General features: G+C 39.6%; 1 protein-coding gene across 4 annotated transcripts in view; it reads right to left on the bottom strand.

Annotated features, from left to right (window-relative positions):
- Window positions 1-27,760, bottom strand: part of LOC109402771 (SH2B adapter protein 2) — a 561,576-nt gene that overhangs the window by 460,820 nt on the left and 72,996 nt on the right. For all 4 annotated transcript variants that reach the window (XM_062859974.1, XM_062859973.1, XM_062859972.1 and 1 more), the window contains exon 6: window positions 7,253-8,194. In XM_062859974.1, the coding sequence (XP_062715958.1) occupies window positions 7,253-8,194 (942 nt within the window). The remainder of the gene's footprint in view (window positions 1-7,252; window positions 8,195-27,760) is intronic.

Genomic DNA, 27,760 nt, shown 5'->3' with positions numbered 1-27,760 from the left:
TTTAATTATGACAATTCACCGACAAGTTCAAACGCGAATAGCATGTTAACATTAATTTCTTCAGTTACAGAAATCCTAGTTTATTGTCAAAATTTTAATCGCATGAAAGTGAGAGTATCATTCTACCACCATTCTACCAAATTCACTTTCCCGATGAATGTGTTTACGAAAATGTTTTCGATTACAGCAGAGCAAATTATTCTAATATCAGACACAAATTAAATGGGGCAAATTGGAAATCTATCTTGAAAAATCAACAGAATATTGAATCTGCTGTTGAAGTGTTTTATAAGTTGTTACGGGAAATTATTCAGGAAGAAGTCCCGGTTATTAAGAAGCGTAGAAGTTTCGACTCGAAGAATCCCATTTGGTTTAATAGGCAAATCATCAATCTTAAAAATCGTAAGCAAAAAGCACATAAAGCTTACAGAATTAATGAAAATCATGCCAATTTGGTTAAATATTTGGATATATGTGATCAACTTAATGTTGCCATTTCTACAGCCTTTACTGAGTACAATCCAAAAACAGAAAATGAAATCAAATCATGTCATAAGAACTTCTTCAATCACGTCAAGACTAAACTAAAATCATGTAGATGAAAAAGAAGGAGATAATGCTGAAGAAATTTGCAATTTTTTTGCAACTTTTTTCCAAGAAACGTATTCGAATTCCTCAGACAATGATCGTGATTTAACACCTCGAGAACTATTCCATGGGACACGTTACAATTCTACTGTTCCACAAGACCTCGATACAAGAATAGAACAAAAAGAAAAATTCTCACGAGAAATGAAAAAAAAACCTAAACATAAGGAATTGGAAAAACTGAACATGAATAGAGGGAATCCCGAAGATTTTGAAGAGAGCAAAACAGTTTACCAACGAAATCGAAATAATCTGAAACATGAAGAAAGATACGCTATAATTAAAGTAAAAGAAAATAAAGACGTATGTATAATTGATCAGAAGTCAAGGAAAATTCATAAATCGAAAAGGATTCTTCAAACAGCAGAAATCGATTACATAGCTGAAAGTTTGGAACATGCAGGATTCTCCATAAACAACGATGAACAGGTTGTTTATGAGTTTCTAGAACCGGCAGCCTATTACAACGAATCATCCATTGGGCTTTTCATTGAAATTCCAAAATTCTTACCTGGGTTTTAGCAAATTAATGTGGAAAACATTTTTGTCACTGGTGAAGTAACACCGCTTGATTTCACGAAGGCAGCATTAGGGTCCGACGTTACATTCGTAACAAATGATACTTGCGTAAACATCGAACAACATGTTATTTGCAATGTATCCGACTATACGTGCATTCATCGTTTACTAAGAGGAAATCCTCGTAGCTGTCCATTCAGAAAGTACAACGGAGAGTTAATGAAATCAAGCCTATCGGAAGCGGAAAAATACTCATTCGAAATGCATATTCAACCGTGAAATTGAAGAACAGTTGCGATTTTGGCAAAAAAAAATCTAACAGGATCATTTCTTATCATCAGCTTCAGAAACCGTTCGATTCAAGTAGTCAATGACATATTTCAAAATTTCCAATTCGATAACAACAATCATTTGGGAATACTTCCACTGCAATCAACATTTGTCAACGAATCGAAGACTATTACGACCAAAACACAAACTTTGCAAAAGCTACATATAAACAACAGGCACAGGATCGAAGTAAGTTTTAGAAATAACAAATCGCCATGCTTTCAATGGAAGAACACTAATAATAAACATTTTTTTAATAATATGTATTTATCTGTTCAAGGAAATAAGGACAATCTGAACGAAAACTATTATCAAACCATCTGCATCCATGGATACTGATATCGGGTTTTCACTAATAGATTCTTACTCGAAACATGTTTAAAATTGCATAGGAATTTAACACAAACACTGTTTCCCAACCCGAAAGCAGCAATATCAATCCCAACACAAAAACAAGGTAATTCAAAAATCGAGAACAATAATAAACAACCTACAGGGGGTGGTCACAATGTTTGGGATAGGCAACTTTTTTTCTATCACGAAAAAATTCAACATACTGTAACTTTTCAAAGAGTGCATCAAAAAATCTCAAATTTTGACTGTTTATCAACCTGTTATATGTGCATCATTGGTACAATTTTGGGCTCGATTGAATATTTTTTCGCAGAGTTAGAGCCGTTCAGGCAAAACACTATTTTTTAAACTACTCATTTTTGAGCTGTCATATCTCGGAAACCAGTGAACCGAATTGAATGAACTTTTTAACGTTTATCAACAATATATTGATACTTAATACAACGTTATAAAATTTAACATTTTCTCACGGCGAATTAAGTTATACTGGGTTGAAATTTTTACCCATATAGAGGAAAATAAGTCAAATTTACAATACCACACAAAAATTACTAAATGTGTTCTTCCTTCAATCTAAATAGGCTCTAATATATCTGAATCAAGATAACTTGAGAACAGAAGTGGAAAATCTTTGGACATCAACACTAAAATTTATTGACATTGACGTAAAAAAATCACATTTTTTCGAGAAAAATCCAAAAAGTGTCATTCCATGATAACTTTTTTCAACGTTCAAAAAGTATCAATGTTTTAATAGTTTGTGAAGCATTTGTATATTGTTAGTGTACGTTCAAAATTTCATTCAATTCGGTTCACTGGTTTCCGAGATATGACAGCTCAAAAATGAGTTGTCTAAAAAAGAGTGTTTTACCCGAACGGTTCTAACTTTGCGAAACATTAATCAATCGAGCCCAAATTTGTACCAATGATGCACATGTAATAGGTTGACAAACAGTCAAAATTTGATATTTTTTGATGCACTCTATGAAAAGTTATAGCATGTTGAACTTTTTTGTGAGAGAAAAAAAAGTTGCCTATCCCAAACATTTTGGCCATCCCCTGTATAATTCCCAGCAGAAATTACAGGAGACGCTCTGGGAGAAATCCCGTGAGCAACTCTTGAAGCAATACCGAGCAAACCTCTTCCGGAAGAAATCCCGGGAAGAATTCCTACAGATAACCCGTGAAAAATTCTTGACGAAAGCCTGGGAGGAATTCCTGCAGAAAGCCTGTGGATACCCCTTGCGACGCCTGTGCATCGCAACAAAGTATAGTTGATCACCCCGAGTCACGCAGGCAGGATGTTTATTGCTGTGTAGGGATATACACCATTTTATTTGGTGTATGGGAAATTAGCGAATGTACCTACAAATCTGACAGAAAGCTCAGAACAATCTGATTACAATTTGGATGATAACTCTGCATTGTTGAAATTAAAGCTACAACTCTCTCATGATGCTGCGAGAAGACAGCTGTTACAGCAAAAGACCCAACGAAAAATGAACTATGATGAAAATAAACGACACATTTCTTTCAGCGCATGAGAACTTGTCCTTATCAAGGACGAAAAATACAAAAAACTTGACGCTAAATACTAAGGTCCTTTTAGAATTGTAGATGACCTTGGAGAGAATAGTCAAGTGAATATAAATAAAAAATTAGATATTGTTCATAAAGATAGAGTAAAGAAGTACATAATAAGACGTGTGGTGGATGTCCAAGAGAAAAATAAAGATGTAGTTGGAGAAGAAGATAGTATAGTTTGTTACAATTAATTTCTACTTATTCAAGCTAAGTTTTAAGAATTAAGAGCTTTTATTAATAATTATTTTCTAATTATGCAAACAAAAAATAACAAACAAAATGTCTAGAAGACATCCCGAGATGAACTTGTGGGAAAATCCAGATGGAATTACAGAAAGTAATTCGAGAGGATTCCCGGGAGAAACCCGCGACAACATTTTAGAGAAATTCCGGGATAAACCTTTGTAAAAATCCCACGAAAATGGACACGGTCAGAAAATTCACTCATTTTGGAGCTAAAGTGGGACCACAACCAAAACTGAGTGAATTTTATTTCCAGCGATAGCGCTGGCTCAATCTCATCAGTTTAAGTTGTATGTTGCTGATGTGAAGACTATTATACGGCTTAAACTGTTTGGATTTTTGCACACGGGCCAGCGCTATCGTTGGAAATGCAATTTACTCATTTTTTTAGCTGTTCCAGTTTAGCTCAGTTTTGTGTGAATCTTACTCATTTTAGAGTAACTTTTTCTTAGCGTGTAGAATATTTGATAAAACACAGAAGGAACTGCGGCGAGACAACTCGCGATAGACTCTGGGTGCAACATTTCTGAAAGAAACATTTCTTGAGCAATCGTTCTGAAGAAATTGCTGGATGAGATTTATACCCGTCCAAGCAGCAACTTATCGGAGTCGTCGGTTTATCCGGAAATATCCGTTTGAGATGTGGGAGCTCTCCTCTTGTTCCTCTAGCACGGTTTCCCGGATTTCTTTTGAATTTAACTTGCTTTCCGAATAATGATCCGCAGAAATCTGCAATGAATAAAAAGAAGTGCAGTGACTTCTTGTAACCACACCGTTTCAACGACGCGACCCTGAAACTTGCAATTTCCAAGAATTTACGATCAACAAAATCAAACTGAAAATGGGTGAAAACAGCTATTCTCGTCATTGGTTTACTATAGTTGAAAGCTATTATTTAAGAAAATTCAAGAATTTGAACTTGCAGATTTGATTCCTAACCTCAAATCTGCAAGTTTAAATCGACACTGATTAAGAGAAAGATTTGATTGAACAATCAATACAGAATAATTGTGACCATTACAACTCAAGTAACAATTTCAAATCTAATTTCTTTTGGAAAGGTTCTGAAAACCGTCATAAGACCCAAATAGTTTTTCTCCGTAAAACTTTGTAGTTAATACTAATCGTTCATCCCAAAAAGTCTAGGATCTTGAGTGCTGCGACAACAGCCTAAGGACAGTAAAATTGACAGTGAAAACGACAAACGGTCGATAAGGGACTTATTTATTTATAATAATCTCGGAAACTGTATAATGGTATAACTCGAAGGAACTGCTCATTGAATAAAGAAGAATACATATACATAACCAACTGCTTTGGAGAAACCTGCTTCTGGGAAACGGCAATCGGATGAAGGACAAACATTCAATTATATAATTGTGCAATAGAATCCTAAAACTTGCAATATCAAAGAATTTAACATCAACAAAATCAAACTGAAAATGGGTGAAAACAGCTATTCTCGTCATTTGTTTACTAGAATTTACACTGAGGTTAGGAAATCGACACTAGCTTTGACATAGAAAGATTTGATTGAACAATCAGTACAGAATTATTGTGACCATTACAGCCCAAGTAACAATTTCAAGTCAAATTTCTTCTTGGGAATGGTTCTGAAAACCGCCATAAGACCCTTATAGTTTTATTTTGGTTTTGTGATGGTTCTGTAACTTATTTTACTCGAAAATGTTGCTTGGTTTAAAACAGACAAGAACTTTCCATTGATATTGATTATAACATGGCAATCCAGACGACGGGGGTTCTTAAATGACTGATAGTGCTTGTTTTCCACGAATGTCGTATTCTCAAATGTCGGATCCCGAATGCTGTATTGCCCAGAAAGTAATTCTCTGTGTAGTCCATCGTTCATCCCAAAAAGTGTAGGATCTTGAGTGCTGCGACATCAGGCTAGAGACAGTAAAACTGACAGTGAAAACCGAAAAACAGTCGATAGAGGAAACTGTGTAACGATAGAACTCGAAGAAACTACTAATTGAATAAAAAAGAATACAAAACCAACTGCTTAGGGGAACTGAGTAAATCGAGGAAACGGCAATCGGATGAAGGACAAACATTGAATTATATAATTGTGCAACCGAATCCATATTTGAGCAGTTACGTCTGTCTGTCTGTGATATGGCTAGCTAGCTAGCTAGCTAGCTCTACTGTATCTCCACTGCACTGTGTAACGTGTGATGGTGGTGTCTGTGTTTGCTTTCGTTCAAACTTATGACCTATAAACCAAATGCAACCGGAAAAGGAAACAGGTTTCAGCTTCCTTAAAAGAATAAGGGTTAGTAAAGCTACATACTCTTTGTTGCACGATTGATTGTGGTGTGAAATTCGTCCAATCGGGAACGATTGTGTAATAGGAACTACGGTAAAAAAAAACTGTCCAAATTCAATCCAACAATGCATAGTAGTATACGATGCAGATTTGTTAAAATAAACGTTCGAGCAAAAAAAAAACATATACATTCAGATGGATTTGAGCAACAAGGAGTAATTCAGCGAAAAGCTGATTGAAATCGAAAGCAAAAATAAAAATCTAATGACAACAATCGTTGTAACAGATAAAATAAACCTTTTTGTGATTCTCTGAGTGTCCATGGTTTTGCTTCGAACGAACAGTTACTATAATACACATTTAAACACTAACATAAAGCACTGAGTAAACCTCATGTCTAACATGGTACTCTTCTACTAGTTATCTCCTTTTTCTCTTCCATACTACTTGAACGAGTTCTCTGTAAGGTTCGTCACAAGTCAAAGTGTCCGTTGTGTGTTGCGCGTTTATACCTTTGAGTGTTGTTAAATGACGTTTTTAATTGGCTTTGACAAAAAACTAGGATCTTCATCATTATTATCGGACAGGTTAGGGCTGAAGGGTCTCCAAAATGAACGGTCTTTACACTTTCACAATGAAATTGCACCAACACGGTAGGACGGGCAAGATGGCAACAAAAAAAAAAGCTTCACAACGAAGAATTACGACACACGCATTTTTTGCCTCTCTATTTTGCTGCCTCAGACCTTAAAGAACACAAACATTGTTGCATCGTAATTCTGGTAAAGGATGTTTTCGATCATCTGGTGAAATTTTTTACTCATTTGCCCGTAGCTCAATCTCAAAGCTTGATATCAAAATATACTACTTATAGTGCATTATTCTTTCCTGCAATTGAAACAATTAATAACAATTAAATAGAGCGCTTGTCTTTCTCAGTATATTCGAGCTGACCATAAAACAGCTTTTTATTTAGTCAAACTATTCTTCTTTATTGCAAATTTAGAAACTCACAATGTTTTTTTTTAATGTTAGAAAACATGAAGAAGAATGCCTTCTTGTTCCGCCCTACCTTAATTTTGTTATTTTTTCAGCTATGTATGTTATCGGCAAAACGTTTCACAGATATTGGAGACCCTTCGGACCCAATATTCTCCGACAATAAGAATAAATCCCTAAAACTGAACAAGAGGCGCAAAATAAAACCAATATAATAATATATAAAACACAGAACTATAGAGAAGAAGACGAGAATGACACAAAGAAAGAAGATGTCTACTATCTCACATGTCTCGGGCTGGTATTGGGGTTGGCACTGGATCCTGCTCCGCTGGCGGCCGGTGCACCTGCGCCGATGGTCGTCGTCGAGTAGGTATTACTGTTCGACTGAGCAGACACAGATTGCACTACAAAGTTGGTGAGGGTCACGTCCGCCGTACCGCCCGATTCCAGCGGTATCGGATGCTGCCGGAAGTGCTCCAGCATTTCCGTGATCGACGGGAACCACAAGTGTTGCACCCGGCACTGGCCCAGGTCGTTCAGTGTCATCCGAAGGTGTTTGGCCTTACCCTGGAAGTTGAAGGTCAGCACGTACTCGCCCTTTCGGGTTTCGCTCTGCCGCACCAGGAACACACCGTGACTAGACAAACCATTGTGTAACACCAGCTGGGCCGCATCCGACCGCGCTAGTAAACCGTGGAACCAAGGATACTCCCGCATCATCGCCGTGAGGTCCGTATCAACGTCGTGCGTCTGTTCCAGGTCATTTTCGGTCAGTTCGAAGTTCGAGGAAGACGATACTCTGCCTTCGTCTCGGCGCGGAGGTAGTTCCGGAGCTGGTTTCGTTGGCACTGCGTTCAACGCTGACTGGTTCAAACCCAAATTGTTCACATCGTTCATCAAACTGGTGGCCATGCCCGTAGCACCTGCACTGACAGAACCGCCGGCCGTTGTTCCGCCTCCGGGTCCGGGTCCACCACCATGCGATATCGAAGTGCTGAGGCTGGCGTTCAAATCCGTAACCGGAGGCAGCTGGGATGTGGGACTGCTACGCATACAGTAGCGTATCGTCGCAAGCCAGCTGCGCATGTCGTCGGTGTCGCGCGCCTCAATCACGTACTCCATGCTATTGTCCGCCTTCAGAACGAACGTGTTCTCGTGGTCGGGCATTTCCAGGGCAGTTGTTTCGCGTGCTTCCGAAATCAGGAAGCAAAATACTCCACTGCGAGGCTGTAAAGAAAAAATAGAGATATATTTTATGATGATTAACTTGTTAGGGAAACATCTGTAAGTAAAAAGAAAATCGCGTTAAGTACTATTCCTTTGAATTCCACTAAGAATTTGCAACCTTTGACAGACACGTATTTCGACCTCAACTGTAAGGTCATTTTCAGTGTATTGTACTTGACTCGAGGTCAAGTTCAGTGTCTTGACTTGTACAGGTAATTTTAGGCATGTTTCAATGCGTTTCATGATGTTCCAAGGGATTACAAAACGTCTTAGAGAGGTTTTAGGGGCCCCCTGTAGGATGTGGTTCTGGGAGGTTTCATGGGTTTCCTGGATGATTCAGACGGCCTTTTAGGGACGTTTCAATGCGTTTCAAGGAGTTACAGGACGTTTCAAGAAGGTTTGATATGAATTTCAAAGGTATTCAGTTGCAGAGAGTTCCATGATGTTTCGGGTGGGCTTTTACACGCTAAGACCGCTCAGCACTAAAATGAATAATTTCCAGACTACACCAAAAATGTGTAACACTTACACATTCACCAAATCAGCTCCTGCGTCCGCAAAACCGTGAAATTCGCAAAACAATTTGTACGGCAATCTAGCTATGTTTACTAGTGATCTTGGTAAACAAAAAAAATATCGAAATTTCGCATCTAGAAGAGTGTACGAGCTGTTTTTAGAATGTGTAACTGGTACACATTTTCTGGAAATTATGCACTTATGAGTAGGCCTTACACATTTTAGGTGCTGAGCAGTTTTAGCGTGTATAGGCATTTCAAAGCGTTTTAGGAGTGCTTAAAACCCTGAGTACAAAAAGTGAGATTGTTTCAACGTGTTGTACAAAATAGAACAGCACGATCACTCGGAAATCCCTTAACCCTTTGGAGACGGCATTTTCACCTCTCTGGATGCAACCTCGCTTGTCAAGAACACGTTTGCAATCATTCAAACTTCACTATTTGCTCAAATTATGATAGAAATAAATCATTTTCCTTAACTTTTCGGCTTCCTTGCACCCTATTTCGCCATAGTGTACCAGTTATAGCGCAGTTTCGAGGTCAAAAGGAATCGCTCGAGAAGCTTCGCAACTGCGTAATGCGATCGAAGAAAAACGGTTTCTTGGGCGATTCAGGCAAGGAATTTCCCATGCATCAAGATAGGCCGAGAAATTCCTTCCGAACTGCAAACAGCCTTTATGGATAATCCCATAAGGAATGCATGTAAATAGTGCGAAGTGGAACCCAAATTAACAAATGTGTCCATAACTGGTGCAGGGTTCATATCATTGGCACACGCTGTAATAAATACTAAAAGTAGTTTTGGCTCCGTTTCTATATTTTTCCTGTAAAATATGAAAACTAATCAATCATTTGACATATCGATAACATTCGTCGGTCTTCTTATTTTTGTAGAAATAGTTTTCCTTAGGTAGTGCGATAACTGGTACAGCCACCCTAATGCCAGAATAAATAACGAGGTAGTCAGAACAGACCTAATCAGAAGACGTTTAAAATCATCTGATTCAGGGGGCCTTTGACAGTTCTCCTATTGAGTTGTCTAAAAAATATCTCACGAAGCCTAATGCAAGCCTATCTATATACGGGAAAACAAAAGGTACTTACAAAGTTCTTACAAATTCTTAACACGAGAAATTTGAACACAAATCACTACCACACATGCATTTGGGTTGGTCAATGGAAAAGACAGTTCAGCGTTTGCGCCTTTGTTCTGCAGTTGTAAACAGTGGCATACACGGACCTGTCAGTCAACTGTAAAGGCCTACTGGTAGTGTTACATTGCGTCCCTACAGTAAGTGATAGGTATAATAGGGTATAGGGTCTGTTCCAATTGGCGAATTAAAATTATTTTTACTTAAATTTGACAGTTCGACACTAACTTGACATTTCTCCTATGGAAATAATTATCGAACAGTCAAGTTTAAGTGAAATTTAATTTTAATTCTCCAATTGGAACAGACCCATAATTTACTCCCGAGCATGCAGGCGTGCGGTAATAATAGTAAATATAAAACCACACTAAAAAGTACTACACGAGCCTTCACTAGTAGTTCGTAAGTTTATGTTTTTTGTTTTCATTTTTCTTCGTACTCATGATTCACGAAGTAAGCGGGTGCGAATAAACTTAGACGCGGTTTACTCTCGGATCGGAACCATAAGTATGCTTTTCCCACTCATTGTCGTGTTTAACAAGGAGAATTAGTAGGAAAAAAGATATAGGGTGGGGCGGGGCAAGATGGGTCACCTAAGGATGGACCACCATATCTTTGTAAATACAAATCGTATTGGTTTTTATTCGCCCGCTACTCTTTGATACACTAGTTAGCTATGCTAAAAAACGATAAAAAGTTCATTAATACAAAACATGATGGTAAACAAGCAATTTTAAAAAGTGATCGATTTTGCGCCGTGAAAAAAGTGACATTTTCTCAACGAAAATCGTCAAAATATAAGATTTGTTCCGCATTCATATATGCTACATATCCATACTGAGTAAACAAGAGGTATTAGTAAACATTTTATAAATTTATTTTGAATATAAAAAACATTAGGGGAGACTGAGAAGACTTGATCCCTGGGGAGACTTGTTCCCCCCATATTTTCTCGGAATCAAAATCATTTTTATTCTAGCATCTTTTTTCCAAAACTACTCCTGGACAAACGACTATGTTTTGGCTACAAGTGATTTCGATTGTACATTGCATTATTTTTTATCGACTGATGGTTTGTTTTCAGTCCTTCAGAAATGTTTTAGACGATTCCGAAAAATCTCAATAACTTTGTGAAAATTGAACCAAATCGTGTCAAAATTTCACAGCACATAGTTTAATTAAAATACTTTCAAACTTATTTATCCAAATAAGGCTGTTGTTAACATATTTTAATTAATTCGGCTTAGTATACACAACAGTGACATGGGGAGACTTGATCCCTCGAGGATTACACACACATTATACATGTGAAAAATAAAATTCTATTCGGAAGCCTCTATTTACTTGGAATTCTAGTCAATTCAACGATAAAATGTGTCAGATAATTATAACTTTAGTACAAACCAAGAAAAGGGGGATCAAGTCTCCCCATTTTGAAAATACGGCATATCCTTAAAAATTTAAGGATATCTTACAATTTCAAACACTCCATGTTCATCGAAAATACAAGAAAACTCGAAAAGAAAACGAATAGGAAAACTCTGGAATTATTTTCCCTTGATAGAAACCATGTGCTCAAAGGGGGATCAAGTGTCACCCATTTTTGAAAAATACATCATAAGACATGCCTCCATAAAAACACAGTTTTGAAATTTTTAACAATACTTTAAAGGCCTTCTGTTGAGTATTAACTTGCAACAGATGTTTACCTGCCATTTTGAACGGAAATCGGATCTAGTTTTGTGTTTTTTCTTAAAGTTTCAGGTTAATTAAGGAAAAGGGATCAAGTCTCCCCAGTCTCCCCTACGATTTGAGTGGTCGTGAGGCGATTTGAAAATCGATGTTTTCACTAAAAAATTATCATAATTTTATGTTATAATTTTGAGCGTTCACTTTGCTTGATTGAAGTCATTTATAAGTTAGTCTTGTAATAAAAAATAAATAACTTTTGAATGCTCCAAAACTACGTTCAAAATTGAAGGTGACCCATCTTGCCCCGCGGCCGTTTATATGGAGATTATATGGAATGTATCGCATAAGAAAAATGGCTAAAAACCATTTTATTTTTTATTTCCAATGAGAGTGAATAATTTTACCATCAATGCCCCAAACTTTTGTATATTCATGCTGGTCATCTAAAAAAAATATTAACATAATCGAAACATGAGTAATGCGCCCGAAAATGGTACTGACCCATCTTGCCCCGCCCCACCCTAACTGGTAACGGCAATGTCTGCCGAACATGTTAACTACTTCAGAATCGCTCGATTCTGAAGACTTTAAAGATTGGACGGATGGGAAAGTCAGGATCGGGGTTTGCAAAAATATCTACTTTTCTACCAAATAGGTACATACTGTGACCGGAGTATTACCAGCAGAGGTTATGTTTGAAATGCGGATCATGGATAAATCCCTGCGATTAGGTGAAGAGAAGATCCGATATTGAAGATGAGGTCAAAGATCGAAACGTGATCGGAAATTATCGATCCTACTTTGTATCTTTCTATAATTTTTCTCCTTCCTCTCTACATATAAAACTCATGTATATTCACATGTTCATAGCCATCGCTACAACAGAAATGGTTTGAAAAAGCCGTTTATCTTCCTCCCAAACTTTCACAGTACAGTGTCAATCTTTCTATTAGATGACGCCTAAGAGTTGTGCAATCAAGCGAACTGTGCCGCACATTTTCAGAATAATAAAAAAAAAAACACAATTCAATCACCTTACACTTGGCATCCACGCACTAATGTGTGAACTCTGTGCCAACCATATCTCACCAACACTCCGACATCCGCATGAATTTGTGCAGACGCAGAGGTATATTCGGTCTGATGTGAATACAACCGATTTCAATCATCACTTCCTTCCCCTTCCCCACATTGACCTACAACCTGACATAAGATCACCAACGCTCACACACTGAAGATGCCTGCTAGTCCCCAGTAGATATATCATTGGTTCCTTGTGTGAGTGTAGCTGGTCTGGCGATACTGGAGTAGCCTCCACGGGCGGTCAATCAAGCTCAAATTTTACTACATGTAGGATCTAGGTACTCAGAACCAAGCTCACTGAGTTTACTACATTGCTGCATTGCTACTTGAATTGAAAAAAGAAAATCGGGTTAAGTACTGTTCCTTTGAATTCCACTATGTATTTCGATAGATTTCGAATATGTTGTATGTAGGATTGCGTGTTACATTAGTGTTGTACTGTCAAAACAAACTTTTTCCGCCCCATGCTTACTGGAAGCTTGTGATTCCGTGTAGAAGTTACACACTTCTCCGGATAATTTTCGGAAAGCAAGAGGAACAAGAGGAGGACCCGCATACCAAGGAAAAATATCTTCGGCAAGCCAACGGTTCCGAGAAGATGCTGCAAATTCCAGGTGAACGCGAATGAATTTGAGAAACAAAATTCATCCAGGAATTCCTGCACTAATGTTTCCCAGAAATTCCGTCAATGATTCTTCCTAGCTCTTTTGAAGATACCTCTTGGAATGCCATGTAGGATTTCTCACAGGATTCCTTTGATATTTTTCACGGCATATTTTTCTTTCTATTATAAAAGACAATCACACCGTTTTCGACCTTGCGGCCTCTACAGACTGAACTACATGAGCTTCTCCCAGGTTATTTATCAGATGTTGTCCCGGGATGTTTCTTAGAATTGTTTCGGGGATTTCTCTTGAATTATTTTCAACAATTACTTCCGGCGTTCTTCGCGAAATTTCTCCCAGAGTTTCTACCGAAGTTGTTCCTGAGTTTTCTACTAAAATTCGGTCCAAAATTTCCTCTGAAGTTTTTCACGTTTTTATTGCAGTAGTTCATCCCAGGATTTCTTGTAGATATTTCCCGGTATTGCTCCCAAAATCCCTCACGGTTTTCCTCCCGGAATTTCTCCTTTAATTACTTCAAGAAGTTACCGTGAGCTCTCATGTAAAGTTTTTCCCGGAATTTCTACAGGAGATTCTCCCTGTTTATTCTTTAATAATTCTCGGAGGATTTGACCTGAGTTTTCTCTCGGAGTTTCATCCGAGATGTATCTTAGAGTTTTCCGGACTTACTCTGGACTTTCTCCCAAGATTTCTTCCTGTGTTTTATTAAATATTACTTTTGGGATTTCTACAGGAGTTATTGTTAACCCTTACGTGGCCGACAGGGTACCCGGGTACCCAGCACCCATTTAACCCTCGAGCGATCGCGCTATTGTATTTTGTAGGTACAACACGTTGAAAAAATCTCGCTTTTTGTACTCAGCATTAGTGTGGTGCTGACACAGGTAGTCAACCGCGCGAGTTGTGGAAGGTTAAAAAGCACGGAGTAGAAAAAAGTAAAAAGTTTATCGGATACATAACGGTTAATGTTTCTCATGGAGCTCTTTCCGCGATGTTTTGCAGAGGTTTTTCCATTCTTTTCGTCGCAGTTGTTGCAGAGATTTCTAGCTGTAATTTTACCAAGATTTTTCTCAGATTACCGCCAGAACGCTTCTAAGCATCCTCACCAAAAATTGTCTCGGGATACTTTTGGATGACTCTTGTGGGATTTCTGTAATAGTTACTCCCACAATTCGCACCAGGATTTTCCAGGAGTTTTTCTCCGAATATTTCCTGGGGCAGCCTACAAAAATCTTTGTAAGAAATCCCCGTTGAAATATAGGAAGGAATTCTAGTGGAATCTCGCGAGGAGCACCGAGAATAACAATTGGAGAAATAACCATCTCGGTAGGGCTTCTTTTTTGGCACTTTTCTGCTATAACTCAGCTCTGAATCAATTAACACAATTTTTGGAACGCGATGAGATACGTATAGTTCGTTCGGAATTGACTGAGTTATAGCAAAAAGTGCCCAAAATACCGGCCACTACCCAAGGGGCTCGTTAGCCTACGGGAAAAATCTCGGAATTATCTTTGGGAGAAGTCTCTGGATAAATTTCTCCAGAAATCACGCAAAAAAAAAGCGGGAAGCCATGCTGGAAAAATCATTAAAGGAAACTTTGAAGGAACTTTGAGAAAACAATACCGACAAAACCAGTGAAAGAAATCCTGGGAAGTACTGCTGTGACGCGAAAAACTGTTGCTGAAATCCTTGTATGAACTGCGGTAGAAACCCCAGCAACAACTCTCAGAAATTACGGAAGATATTCAGGAAGCAAATCCAGAAAAATCTCTGGATGGAATCTATTGATGAGAATCTATTGAGAAAATCCAGAAAGCGAATTCGGCAAACTTCCACGAAACATATCTAGATATTTTTTTTGTAGTGACTAGGTGGAGCTGCAGGACAGCTAATAGCAAAGCCTGGACCCTTTCCCAACTTTCCCCCTACTAGGACCAATGCTCACGATGGACTAGACGATGTCGACAACTTGAGCAAAGTGTGTAGTAATTAGCATTGGGTCGTAGTAGTTTTTAAAAATACTGTGTTTTAACTATTCCCATCGCACTAGTGTTTTGACCGAATGGAAGCTCCAAAGATAAATTGATAAATAAACAATATTTCAATAATCGTAAATCTCCGTGGTCACTGGAAAATATTCAGAGAGAAAAAAGCTGTCTATGTTAACGCCTTCAGAGAAGAGCAAAAAATAATATGTCATAGCTCTTTTTTAAAGATTTGATATTTTTGAAAATTATTCGGAGACAGCTTCCAGAGCTATTAATTTCGCTAGTCGTCATCTGCATATCTGTGATCATCTCAGTCCGAAGTATTCTTATATCTACCGTAACTCTTTACATTGTCAACCGTCCTAAGTTCTGAACACGTGTAACTAAATTCCTGCTTTTTTTTGGTCAGTGTTATAATACTGTTAAGCTTCAGTTGACAGCTCGCTGTCAAGACGAACAGAAGGCTCTGTTGCACGTGGATTTGTTTACATCCGAAAAACGATATCTTTCCAACTTTTCGCGTTCTATTTTTCCGTCGTCGCGATCCGTATCCTGAGGACCAATCTGCACCACCGTCCGGGTGTCAAGGTCTAAAGCGCATTCCGGTGCCGTGGACCGTTTTTCCGACGCGTTGTGGCTGGTTTGCTCCCGATATTAATCACCACCATACACCTGACAGACAGTTTTTCGTAGTGTGTGGGACATACCGTATAGTGAAGTTACATTGCACCGTCGCGCGTTTTAGTGACAAAAAATTGTGCTGAGGTCGCTTAACCGATAAATTTTCACCGGGTGGCCAACGATGGCGTTGGCCCCGGATGAATTTCCCTCCATCGGTGATCCGGGAGGGGGATCATCAAACCTATTCAATGGAGATTTTGCTGGAGCACGACTACCGAGTTACATGGACCCGAATGGCACTTACGGAGCAGTCCAAGTCCTTCGTGTGGAAGCCACCAGCGGAAGATTGCCAAATGACCCTTTTCTTCTACGTTCATCGGTTGAGAAGTGTATGGGTGCAAAAATCGACGGTGCCTTTCCGGAAGGTAAAGATGGCATAACCTACGCTCTGAAAATCCGCAGTAGCAATCGGATTGCTAAGCTGATGAAAATGACCTCGTTAGCTGACGGAACCGGAATCAAAATCATCGAGCATCCAACCCTCAACGTCTGTCGCTGCGTTGTGAATTGTCAGTCGGTCGCCGATCTTGATGACAGGACAATAGAAAATGGTCTCGCTGACCAGGGAGTGCGCAGCATCCGCCGCATCACAAGACGAAATGGGGACAAAGTTGAATACACGTCAACGATTATTCTCACTGTCAGCGGAACAGTCATCCCTCCGCACGTGGATTTTGGCTGGACACGCTGTAAAACTCGGCCGTATTATCCAGCACCCATGCTGTGTTATAATTGCTGGAATTTCGGCCACACCAGTAAACGCTGCCAACAATCTCATTCAACTTGTGGAACATGCTCTAAGGACCATGCAGTTAGTAGGGAGATTCGATGCACCGCAGAGGAATTCTGCAAGAGATGTGACATGCACAATCACTCCTTATCGAGTCGCAAATGCCCAGTTTACATCAAGGAAAATGAAATCCAAAGACTTCGTGTCGATCTTGGCATATCCTACCCGCAGGCAAGGAGACGTTATGAGCAAGGGCGTGGACAAAACAGCTTCTCAAACGTAACTACAACAGGTAAAGATCAGCAAATCACAGAACTATCCTCGAAGGTGGACCAGCTCCAGCAGGAGATGGAGAGAAAGGACAGACAAATCAAGACACTTGAATCCAGTCTAAGTCCCGGTAATAATAATATGATTGCCGATCTACTGCAGAAGGTTGAATTGTTAACCAGTGAGATGAGGAAGAAAGATGAACGCATCCAGGCTCTTGAAAGCGCTCTGCAGAACAACAGTCGTATGGGACTGGTTCGCAAACACGGTACCATAGAGGAGCTTGTTGCTAAGGTCACCAATCTAGAAGAGCAGCTCAATCACAAAGAGCGGGAGGTTCACGTCCTACGAACCATCGTCCAACGAAAAAATCAGCCAATCGATCAATCACCACCACATGACGCCCAAACAGTCATCGCAACAGCACTATCCCAGGACCAAAACCTGGCTATAGAAGCCTCATCAAAACCATTTCCTCCTAAGAAGAATAAGAAGCAGCAGAAAGAATGGCAACCGACCCCTATGTATTTGAGCGACACCAGTCCAGTACCACTTCGCCAACTCTCCTCAGAGAGGACGCCTAAAAGAGATCGTTCTTTAACCGACTCCGATGACTCTATTGAGCGACCGAAAACCAAAGTATCCACTCCGGATAGCGATTTCGCCAACGTCTCCTCCTTGGGCGGCGACGATGGCATGTCAGAATGAACCAAACATGTTCGACACACCCAGTACTCCTCTAACATCAAACAGCCTGATTCGGTGCACCACAGCTGGAAGCCCAATCATCGATCCTAATTCTCTCAATGAAAGACACCTAATCACAGTAGAGGAGTCTACTGGCACCACAAACCCTGACGAAAGCTCTACGACCTCCAACAAAAAATCAGCCGATCAAAACCACGACATCTTGTATTTCCCGGAAGTCTCTCAGGACAGTCGAGGCCCCGTCGGTGCGGAAGCTACACCACCACCGGAACTGGTGGACAACCCTCGTCATCCTGAGTGCCCCGGAAGAGGGACGCACAAGGGCAGAAATGCCTATCCCCCTAAGGACAGCGTGGGAATCAAGACATCTTTAACTATGCAACCTGTCGTCAACGGGACGCACAAGGGCACTCGTACCCATCCCCTGTCAAAGGACTTCGAGGGAGACAAGTTTTGACGTAAACTACGTCTTACGGGAAGTACTGGGTGTAAAATGAAAATCTAAAATTTTGCGACCGTCACGAAAAATTGATAGGTTTTGAGCGCTAATAACTCAGCCGTTTCACGACCGATTTTCAAAATTTTTGCACCGATCGATCAGAAATTTATCTACGCGTTGAAATAATTATAGCTAACTATTGAACTTTAACAGCAAACTATTGAAAATTTGGGAAAAGTGAACCCATGTTTTATCCAGCCAATCACGAGCGAGCACAGGTTTGCGATTTTTCGTCGAGCATCACCCAGTATAAAAGATTACTGCTTCTTCCCATCTTCCTCCATTCTGCATCGACTCTTCGAGGGGAACGCATCGGAGGAGAACAGCCCAGTACCTCCGTTTGCATTTTTGCTGCTCTCAGTTTACTTCCACATGCCGAGCACGGCGGTTGCCGACGGTCGCGCGTCGTCGTGCCTGACACGGTACGACTGGTCCAGAGGGGAACGCATCGGAGGAGAGTCAAGTTTCTCCGTTTGCGCTCAGTATTCTTTGACATGCCGAGCGCGGTGGTAGCTGTCAGCGGTTGTGCCCAGTGTTGCCACAGGTACAGATTATTCTGTAAAAGTACAGATTTTTTTCACTTTTTTGGTATAGATTCTGTACGGTACAGATTACAGATTTTCAGCAAAAGGTACAGAATGGTACAGATTTTTTGAAATTGAGAAAAAAATCATTAAAATTCAAATTTAAAACATTTTTAATACTGATATTTTTTTTTAAAGTTCAGAAATTGGTACCAGTATACTCAAATTAAGTGTTTTTCATAGTTTAGTCTGAATGTAATGCTCTTTTTTGTGTATTTTAAGCGATTTTAAATCAAATGTGGTACAAATTTGGTACAGATTTTGGTTACAGATTTTTTGAATGTCTGGTACAGATAAAAAAGGTTTTGGAGCCTCCAGGACAGATAAAAATGTGGCAACACTGGCCGCAACTTGTGCGTGTGTCTTCGCGTCGTAGTGCGCGGCGGCACGAGTGGACCTGACGACCTCATCAGAGTTGGACCACAAAGCAGTTTCTCCGTTTGCATGTTCGCTCAGTATTCTGCGACATGCGGAGCGCGGTGACTGTCGACGGTTGTGCGTCGTCGTACGCGGCGTGCGGTGGTAAAATTGGAGCGGCAAGCCGCATGAGGACTTTTCATCGTCGGATGGGAATGATGTAAATCAAAACAGCCCTTCTGAGGGCTATAAAACTGTCCCACAAGAGAGAACGGATAATTTTCCAGGTTACGGTTTCAAGTGAAATTATTATGAGATAGCTGTTATAAATGAAATGAACAAAATTTGTACGACTTGATTGAAAATTTGTTCATTTTCTTCAACAAATGGTTACTTTGATGAAGAAAATGAGCATAGTTAAACAGTGTTGCCAAATTTGATTGAATAAGTACGATATCCGTTTAAAATCTGCAATACTTAACCATGATATGAAATTATTATTTATAAGCATTAAACTTTTAATAAATCTAGTCTACCGATTTGCAAAAGTATAATTTGCATAATAAAATGAATTTGATGAACATTAATCAAACCAATATTGTAAATAAATCCTATGGCATCACTGATTCTTACCCCTCTCTCATCGAACCAACCACGTTCGAGAGGGGAAAACGAACCGCCTTGCCGTATAAAAGCAAACTGCTTCTTCCCATTTTCTCTTATTCTTTGCCAACTCTTTGGCGGGAACGCATCAGCGGAGCGCTCAGTTCACTTCCTTCAGTATGCTTTGGCAAGCCGATCGCGATGGTCGAAGGCGGTTGCGCACGAGTGCGTCCGCTTTCGCATCGTCACGTTTTGCACAGCATCGCCTCGCAAACCCACCATCGGAGTCAACGCCACCGTCGCCGTTCGGGATTTCGCAATCGTAACTACCGAATTTCCCCTTTAGTAAGCAATTGAATTAAAACAGCCCTTATGAGGGCTACAATTCTATATTTTCTGCAAGAGTTGATTCCGCATTAAGTGAAGACATGCAAAAGCCGACATTTTAAAACCATCTACTACGCGAATGCGGTAAAATTGCATGAAATGGGGTGCTTACGCTACCACGAAACTGAAAATCTAAAATTTTACGACGGTCACGAAATTATGTCAGATTTTGCACGCTAATAACTCAGCCATTAATAGTATTATTTCCAAATATTTCATATTAATCGATTGGAAATGTATGTAAGTACCATTTATGACAAATAATCAAAATTATTGATTTTCAACAGCAAACTATTGAAAATTTGGGAAAAGTAAGCCGATGTTTTAACCAGCCGATTGCGTGCGAGCACATTTTTACGTTTTGCTGTCCAGTTAAGGTGAATATATCGTCGGTTTCCTGCAATACAGGCACAACTCAAAATTTGTAAATATTGAGATTTTGATGGTAAATAATGAAAAACTACGTAAACTTTCATCTCACAAAGACCCGTACCGAAATTCGTTGAGAAACGAGAGATTTTTTGCATTTTCACCATTTTTCCGCAATAAAGGCACAACTCAAAATCAGTCAAGTTTTTCAATAGTCGATGAAAAGTAGTAATCCACAATTAATGAAACAGATAGTCCTTCAGTCCCTTTCCATGATATAACAATCGGAATTCGTTAACTTTTGTCGAATAATGAGAGAAATAAGTGAACTTGTACGAGGTGCTTCAAGATTGCCAATTTTCAAACGCTCATTCTGAAAATTCACATTTTTTGAGTTGTGCCTCTACTGCAGGAAACCGACGATATAACGAAGCCACACCTCGAATTTTCAAAAGTACAAATCTGAAGAACCGAATGTCGGTTTGAGCTATAAAGTTGATCGATTGGTCATCACCAGCGGTTAACCAATCGATCAACTTTTAAGCTCAAACCGTAATTCGGTTCTTTAGATTTGTGCTTTTGAAAATTCGAGGTGTGGCTTCGTCATATATTCACCTTAAATTCTTCTCATCTTCCATCATTCGTTCATGACCTTTCTAGGGGATTGCATTGAAGGAGGGCTAGCCAGTTTCTCCGTTTGCGTTTTCCAATGTTCCTCCACAAGAATGAACCGAATAATTTTCTAAGGAAGACGAAGAGCCTGGTCACAAATAATGTCAAAAGCGGCACAGTCTCAAAGCCGGAGTAGCGGAGTAGTGGAAATGTAATTGCTTCTTGTAGCATCCAAGATACATTCCATATAAATTTACAAAAGCGAGTTGATGCGAGTTGATCAGAAATTTCCAATAATTTTCTTAAACTTAGAGTAATTGCAAGTTTAATGAAGAAATGAAGATTATTTCTCAACCAAATTTCAATTAGTACTAGGGTCTGGGACCATTTGGGCAGGAGCACCTATTTTGGGCACTTGCTGCTATAACTCAGTCAATTTTGATCCGATTGACTTGATTTTTGAAACACGATCAGGAAAGCGCAGTATCGAGCTGTGTTCAAAAATTCAAGTCAATCGGTTTGAAATTGACTTAGTTATAGCAGCAAGTGCCCAAAATAGGTGCTCCTGCCCAAATGGTTCCAGACCCTATGTCTGCAAAAATCAAAATTCTCTGTGCCCATTTTTGCCGCAAAATCTGGAAGAAAGCTACTACGATTTATAGAAATTCTTTGATAAATAATAATATATAGGCAATTCCAGTCATCAAATTATCAAAAGCTTAATGATTTGCATTTTTGATTGATCTGTTTGATTGCAAAGCAAGCTGTAAGGGATTGCTGATTCTTACCCCTCTCTCGTCAAACTAATTCTTCTTCTATCTATCAAATCAATTCTAATACTTCTTCTTCTTCTTATGGACGTCCTACGACAAAGCCTCGTCGCTGTTCTGACTTTTGCTGCCAGAAAAATGAAATTTGTTGAACTCACGTGCAATAATTTGACTAAATTCTGGTTCGAACAGCCTTTTCAAGGGTTTACCAATTTTCTGAAAGAGTAAATGGCAGATTTTCCGATAACGTGACGCTGGTCACATAAGTGTCAAAACTGCCGAATTTTGAAACCTACTATAGTGTACTAAACAAAATGCAACAGCATTGTGCGGAAATTAAACCGTGTCTTTGATTCAACCAATAACAAACTGCTTTACGTAGTTTACGTCATGCGGTTGTGTCTTGTACACGCCCCTCTAATTTTTTTTTTATTACAAGACTATCTCATAAATGACTTCAATCAAGCGGAATGAACGCTTAAAATTATAACATAAAATTATGATAATTTTTTAGTGAAAACATCGATTTTCAAGTCGCCTTAGGACCACTCAAATCTTAAAGTTTTTTTATATACCAAATAAATTTATAAAATGTTTACTAGTAGCTCTTGTTTACTCAGAATGAATAGCATACGAAAAACGTCAAAATATAAGATTTGTTCCGCATTCAACAAATCTTATATTTTGACGTTGAGAAAATGTGAATTTCCTAAAAGTTGACCGCACTTTTTTCACGGCGCAAAATCGATTACTTTTTAAAACTGCTTGTTTAACATCATATTTTGTATTTAATGAACTTTTTATCGACTTTTAGCATAGCTAACTAGCGTATTAAAGAGTAGCGGACGAATACAAACCAATACGATTTGTATTTACAAAGTAATGGTGATCCATCCTTAGGTGACCCATCTTGCCCCGCCCCACGCTATGTAATTTAACGAATATAACAACAATATTGTTCTAATTGGAATGTTTTTGAATAATTTTCACAGGATGCTTGTTCCCAGCTATAATCAGCACCAAGGAAACAAACTGCACACGCCAATTTATTCCTTGTGGTATTTTTCGGCATGATCGACGTTGAAGGATTCGTTACTGAGTTGTGTGACATTCTGGCGATCAGAATATCTTGCAGTAGCTATTTTTGAAGTGAAAATCATTCATTGATCCTTCGATTACGGCATCTCTTTGGAGGTTCATCATAGCGGGCAAAGACAGAAGATGGGGATGTGTTTGAAGTTGTTAAACAATTTGTTGTGACAAGTGACAATAGGGTCTGCGAATAGGGCCTGCGAATAGGGCCTTTTACGGATTGCGGAGCCAGCTTAGGTCCCGTAACTTGCAAACGCAAACAAAATTCGCTCTGCATAAGACACTGATCCTTCCGGTTGCCCTCTACGGTCGCGAAGCGTGGACGTTAAAGGAGGTAGACCGAAAAGCTTTTTGAGAGCATAGTGCTGCGGACAATTCTCGGTGGGAAACAAGAAAATGGAGTGTGGCGCAGACGCTTGAATTACGAGTTGTACCAAGTGTACGAAGATGCGAATATTGTGAAACGTATAAAATACGGCAGACTTCAGTGGGCTGGACACGTAGTGCGAATGTCGGAAGAAAGAATAGCGAAAACAATATTCAGCAGGGGTCTCCAGTTAGCCTAGTGGTTAAGGCTATGGATCGCCAATCCGGAGACGGCGGGTTCGATTCCCGTTCCAGTCGGGAAAATTTTCCCGACTCCCTGGGCATATAGTGTATCATTGTACTTGCCTCACAATATACAAATTCATGCAATGGCAGGCAAAGAAAGCCCTTCAATTAATAACTGTGGAAGTGCTCAAAGAACACTAAGTTGAAGCGAGGCAGGCCAAGTCCCAGTGGTGACGTCGAGCCATAAAGAAGAAGAAAAATATATTCAGCAGAGAACCCGGTAGAGGTAGGCGACTTCGTGGGCGACCGCGAACTCGCTGACTGCACGCGGTTAACCCTTTGGAGCCGGAGGGGTCAATATGACCCCGGCGATGAAACCAAGAATAACAAACGTATTCCAGGGCAGCGAGGTTGCGGCAGCAGTGGCGAAATTATCCGGCTCCAAAGGGTTAAAGAAGATCTACGATCCCTACACGTTCGGGGAAACTGGAGGAAGATCGCCCAAGACCAACGAAGATGGTGCTCTACTATACGCTCGGCGTTGGAGTAAAGTTACTTTGTAGCTAACAAGGTAGATAATCTTCGGAAACGGTAAAGGATGCCGAATGGAACATTATCTAATTGTGTTGGACGCAAGGTTGTACGACTATTACAGCCCACAATATGTATCGGTGAAAACAAAGTTTAACGCGCTTTTTGCAGTGGTTAATAAGAGTGCAGCTGGAAACCTAGCAAAACAAAAGAATTCATCCATGGAATCTTCCAGGAATTCCTCCACGGATTACTCCAGCAATTTTTTATTTTCCCTTGGTTTCTGCAGGAATTTTCCAGAGCTTCCTCCAGCAATTCATACAAGGGTTCTCTAGGAATTTCAACACGATTCTTCCAGAAATTCTTTCATGCATTGATCCTGGAATTGCTTCACGGATTCCTTTCCAGAACATTCTCCAGGATTTTTCCAAGGATTCGTTTCGGAATGCCTCCAGGGATTCCTTCAAGGATCCAAAAATTCTTACAAGGATTCTTTCAAGTATGCTTCTACGAATTCCTCTAGAAATTCCTTTAGGGATAACTCCTATAATTATTCCAGGGATTCCTAAAAGGAATTCCTCTTACCCTCCAGGTATGCTTTCATGGATTCCCCCAAGAATTGCTTTAGAAATTCCTCGAGGAATTCTTCCACGAATTATTCCAGGAAATCTTACAGGGATTGCTTCAGGAATGCGACCACTGATTCCTCCAAAAATTCCTTAAGTTTTGTATCCTGAAATTCTACCAGGGATACCGCCAAGGATTCATCCAAAAAATACAAATCCTCCAGAGATTCCTCCAGGAGTTTTCATTATCAAGGATTTTCTCGAGTATTTCCTCCAGAAATTTCTCCAGGAATTTTCCAGAAATTTCTTCAGGAATTCTTCCAGCAATTCATACAGAAATTCTCCCACGGACTCTTCCAGGAATTATTTTACAAATTTCTTCAGGGATTCCTCATGTAATCCTTCCAGGGATTGATCCTGGAATTCTTTTACGGACACCGTCAGGAATTCCTCTAGGGATTTCCCCAGGAATTTCCGAGAGCTTCCTCCAGCAATTTTTCAAAGGATTCCTGAAGGATTGTCTCCAGAGATTCCTCTTGGAATGCCTTGACAAATTCCTACAGAAATTCCTCCACGGAAACCTCCAATCATTCTTCCATGGATTTCTTCTTCCTCCTTCCAGAATTTCTACCTTGGATTTCGCCTGCAAGAATTTTTCTCGAAATTCCTCCAAGTATTCCTCCAGAGATTTCCCCAGATTTTTTCTCAAGAATTTCTTCAGGGATTCGTCAATGTTCCTCCAGAAGTTTTTCCAGGAATTCCTACACGGAAACCACCAAATATTTTTCCAAGGATTCTTTAGGAATTCCGAAAAATCTTCCAGGGATTCCTCCAGGAATTTCTCTCGAAATTCCTCCAGGGTGTCGTCCAGAGGTTTCTCCGGGAATCCTTCCGAGGATTCGTCAGTGAACTTTTAAAAGAAATCCTCCAGAAATTCCTTATAATATTCCTCCAGAAATTCCTTGAAATACTCCTCCAGCAATTCCTTCACAAATTCCCCCAAGAATTCCTCCAGGAAATCCTCCAAGGATTGCTTTAGGAATGGTTTCAGAGATTATCCTGGAATTCCTCAACGGATTCTTCGTGGAACTTCTCTAATAATTTATCCAGCAATTTCTTCAGTATTTCAACCAAGAAATTCTACAGGAATTTCACTAGAAATTCCTCCAGGGACATCTTCAGTTTTTAAGAGGGCTTTCTACAGAAGGAACTTGAGGGATTCCTCATGAAATTTCTCCAGGGTTTTCTCCTGGAATGCCTTCAGGAAGTTTTAAAAGTGATTCTCAATATGATCCTCGGATTTTGATGCACGAATTACAAAAATGGGCCGAATGATACAATGAACACCAAAAAGGTGCATATAATTTTAAAAAGGTGTGTGATGTAAGTATGGTACATTATAAACCTTAATGATCAAGGGAACGTCAAGATAGTGCATGCGTGACAAGTAATTGCAATTCGATATAGAATGCTAAGGGGATTTGATGCATTAGAGTCGACATGGGTCAAAGCTATTTTGATGTACGAAATTTAAAATAATAACAATGGTGCAATAGATGCCTAGATGATATAGTGAACGCCACGTTTTCACTTTAAAGATTTCGTTATACATGAAATTTGACGCATTAGACACATAATTGGTTCAAAGATGGTGCCTAGATGATTCTGTGAACATCACGGTGATGCATGGAATACAAAGAAGCTACATGTAGAATGTCATAATGTCAGTATAGTGCATTAGTTTCATCAAGGTTCTGTTACACTCAACAATCAACATGTTTCATATTTAAGTGCTCGAATTGCAAAAAATGGTGCAGCAAACTCAATGTGGCGCGGAAGTCAACATGATTTAGGTCCATAGTATTTTGAGAAATGCCAAAAAGGTGCATAAAATTCAAAAGAGAACCACATCATCATAATGGTGCATAAGATGCCTAGATGATATAGTGAATGCCAAAATGGTGCATGGAAAGCTTTGAAGTGTGCTGCATTTGTTATCACCGTTATTCAACATGTTATATGGTTACGTGCACAAATTGCACAAATGGTGCATAAAAATAAAAAAAATGTATTCAATGGAATTCTTACACTATAATGGTGATGCTCACAGCATAATGCCTAGATGATATAATAAACGCTGAAATGGTTCTTGGAAATCTTTGATGGTGCTAGAAACCATTAGTGGAGCCTCGTAGCCGTGCGGTTAGGGTCACCAAGCTTCTAATCGCACCATGCTATGGGGTGAGGGTTCGATTCCCGCTCCGGGCGATGAAACTTTTCGTGAGAATAGTTCCTTCTCCGTATCCACTGGTGCATGCTCCGTGTGTGTCCCTTGTCTAGTGTTTAAGTTTCATTCAGTCTGTGCAGCCTCTGGCTGAAGACGGTGTCCGCGTCTTTTAAATTCAATGATAGTGCATGCTATCAGTATGATGCATAAGATACATACGGGCAAGCCAGATTATACGAGATAAAATCTGTGTTCGAAGTGTTGTTCAGAATTCCTGAATGTTCCTCAACTTTTCTTCCAATGTGGTGCCGAAGTTATCATGGTTCATGTTCATGGAATACAGTTTTGGAATATAAAACGCCAAATTGGAGCATGTTATTCAAATGTGGTGCTGACATCACACTTATTGGCTAAAAGATGGTGCGTGAGATCAGTATGTATGCCTAGATGATTCTGTGAACATCATGGTTGCGCATAGAATACTAAGAAATTGCGTGTGTCATTATGGTGCATTAGTTGCCACAATTATTCAGTGATTCTCAACTTCGCATGGTTAGATGTAAGGTGCAAGAATTGCAAACATGGTGCGAAAAAATTAATGGGGTACGGAAGTCAGCATAGATCAGGTACATGGAATACCATTTGGTGCATGATTTGCCAAAATGGAGCCTATAAAATTCAAATAATTTAATGTGAAATAGGTAATTGCTTAGATGATATACATATGAGATGCGATGTTCAGATGGTGCATGATGTGAGTATTCTGCATTTTATGGTAATATAATTCAATTAGGTGCATGAGATGCTATTAACCCTCGAACAGTCGTATCTTTCGACTTCCGCAGCATATTTGTTCGAATTTTTTATAAAACGGAGAGGGGCAACTGCCCCCTGTCACCCCCTGTGCACGCTAATGGTTCCTTCCAGTAATTTCTTCAATAAGCTATCGTGAGTGGAGCGGACCTGGTGTGATGGT

Source organism: Aedes albopictus, chromosome 3 (genome assembly GCF_035046485.1).
Source record: "Aedes albopictus strain Foshan chromosome 3, AalbF5, whole genome shotgun sequence".
Classification (NCBI taxonomy): domain Eukaryota; kingdom Metazoa; phylum Arthropoda; class Insecta; order Diptera; family Culicidae; genus Aedes; species Aedes albopictus.
The sequence above is the reverse complement of the archived record's forward strand: the minus strand, read 5'-3'. Positions and strand labels throughout refer to the sequence as shown.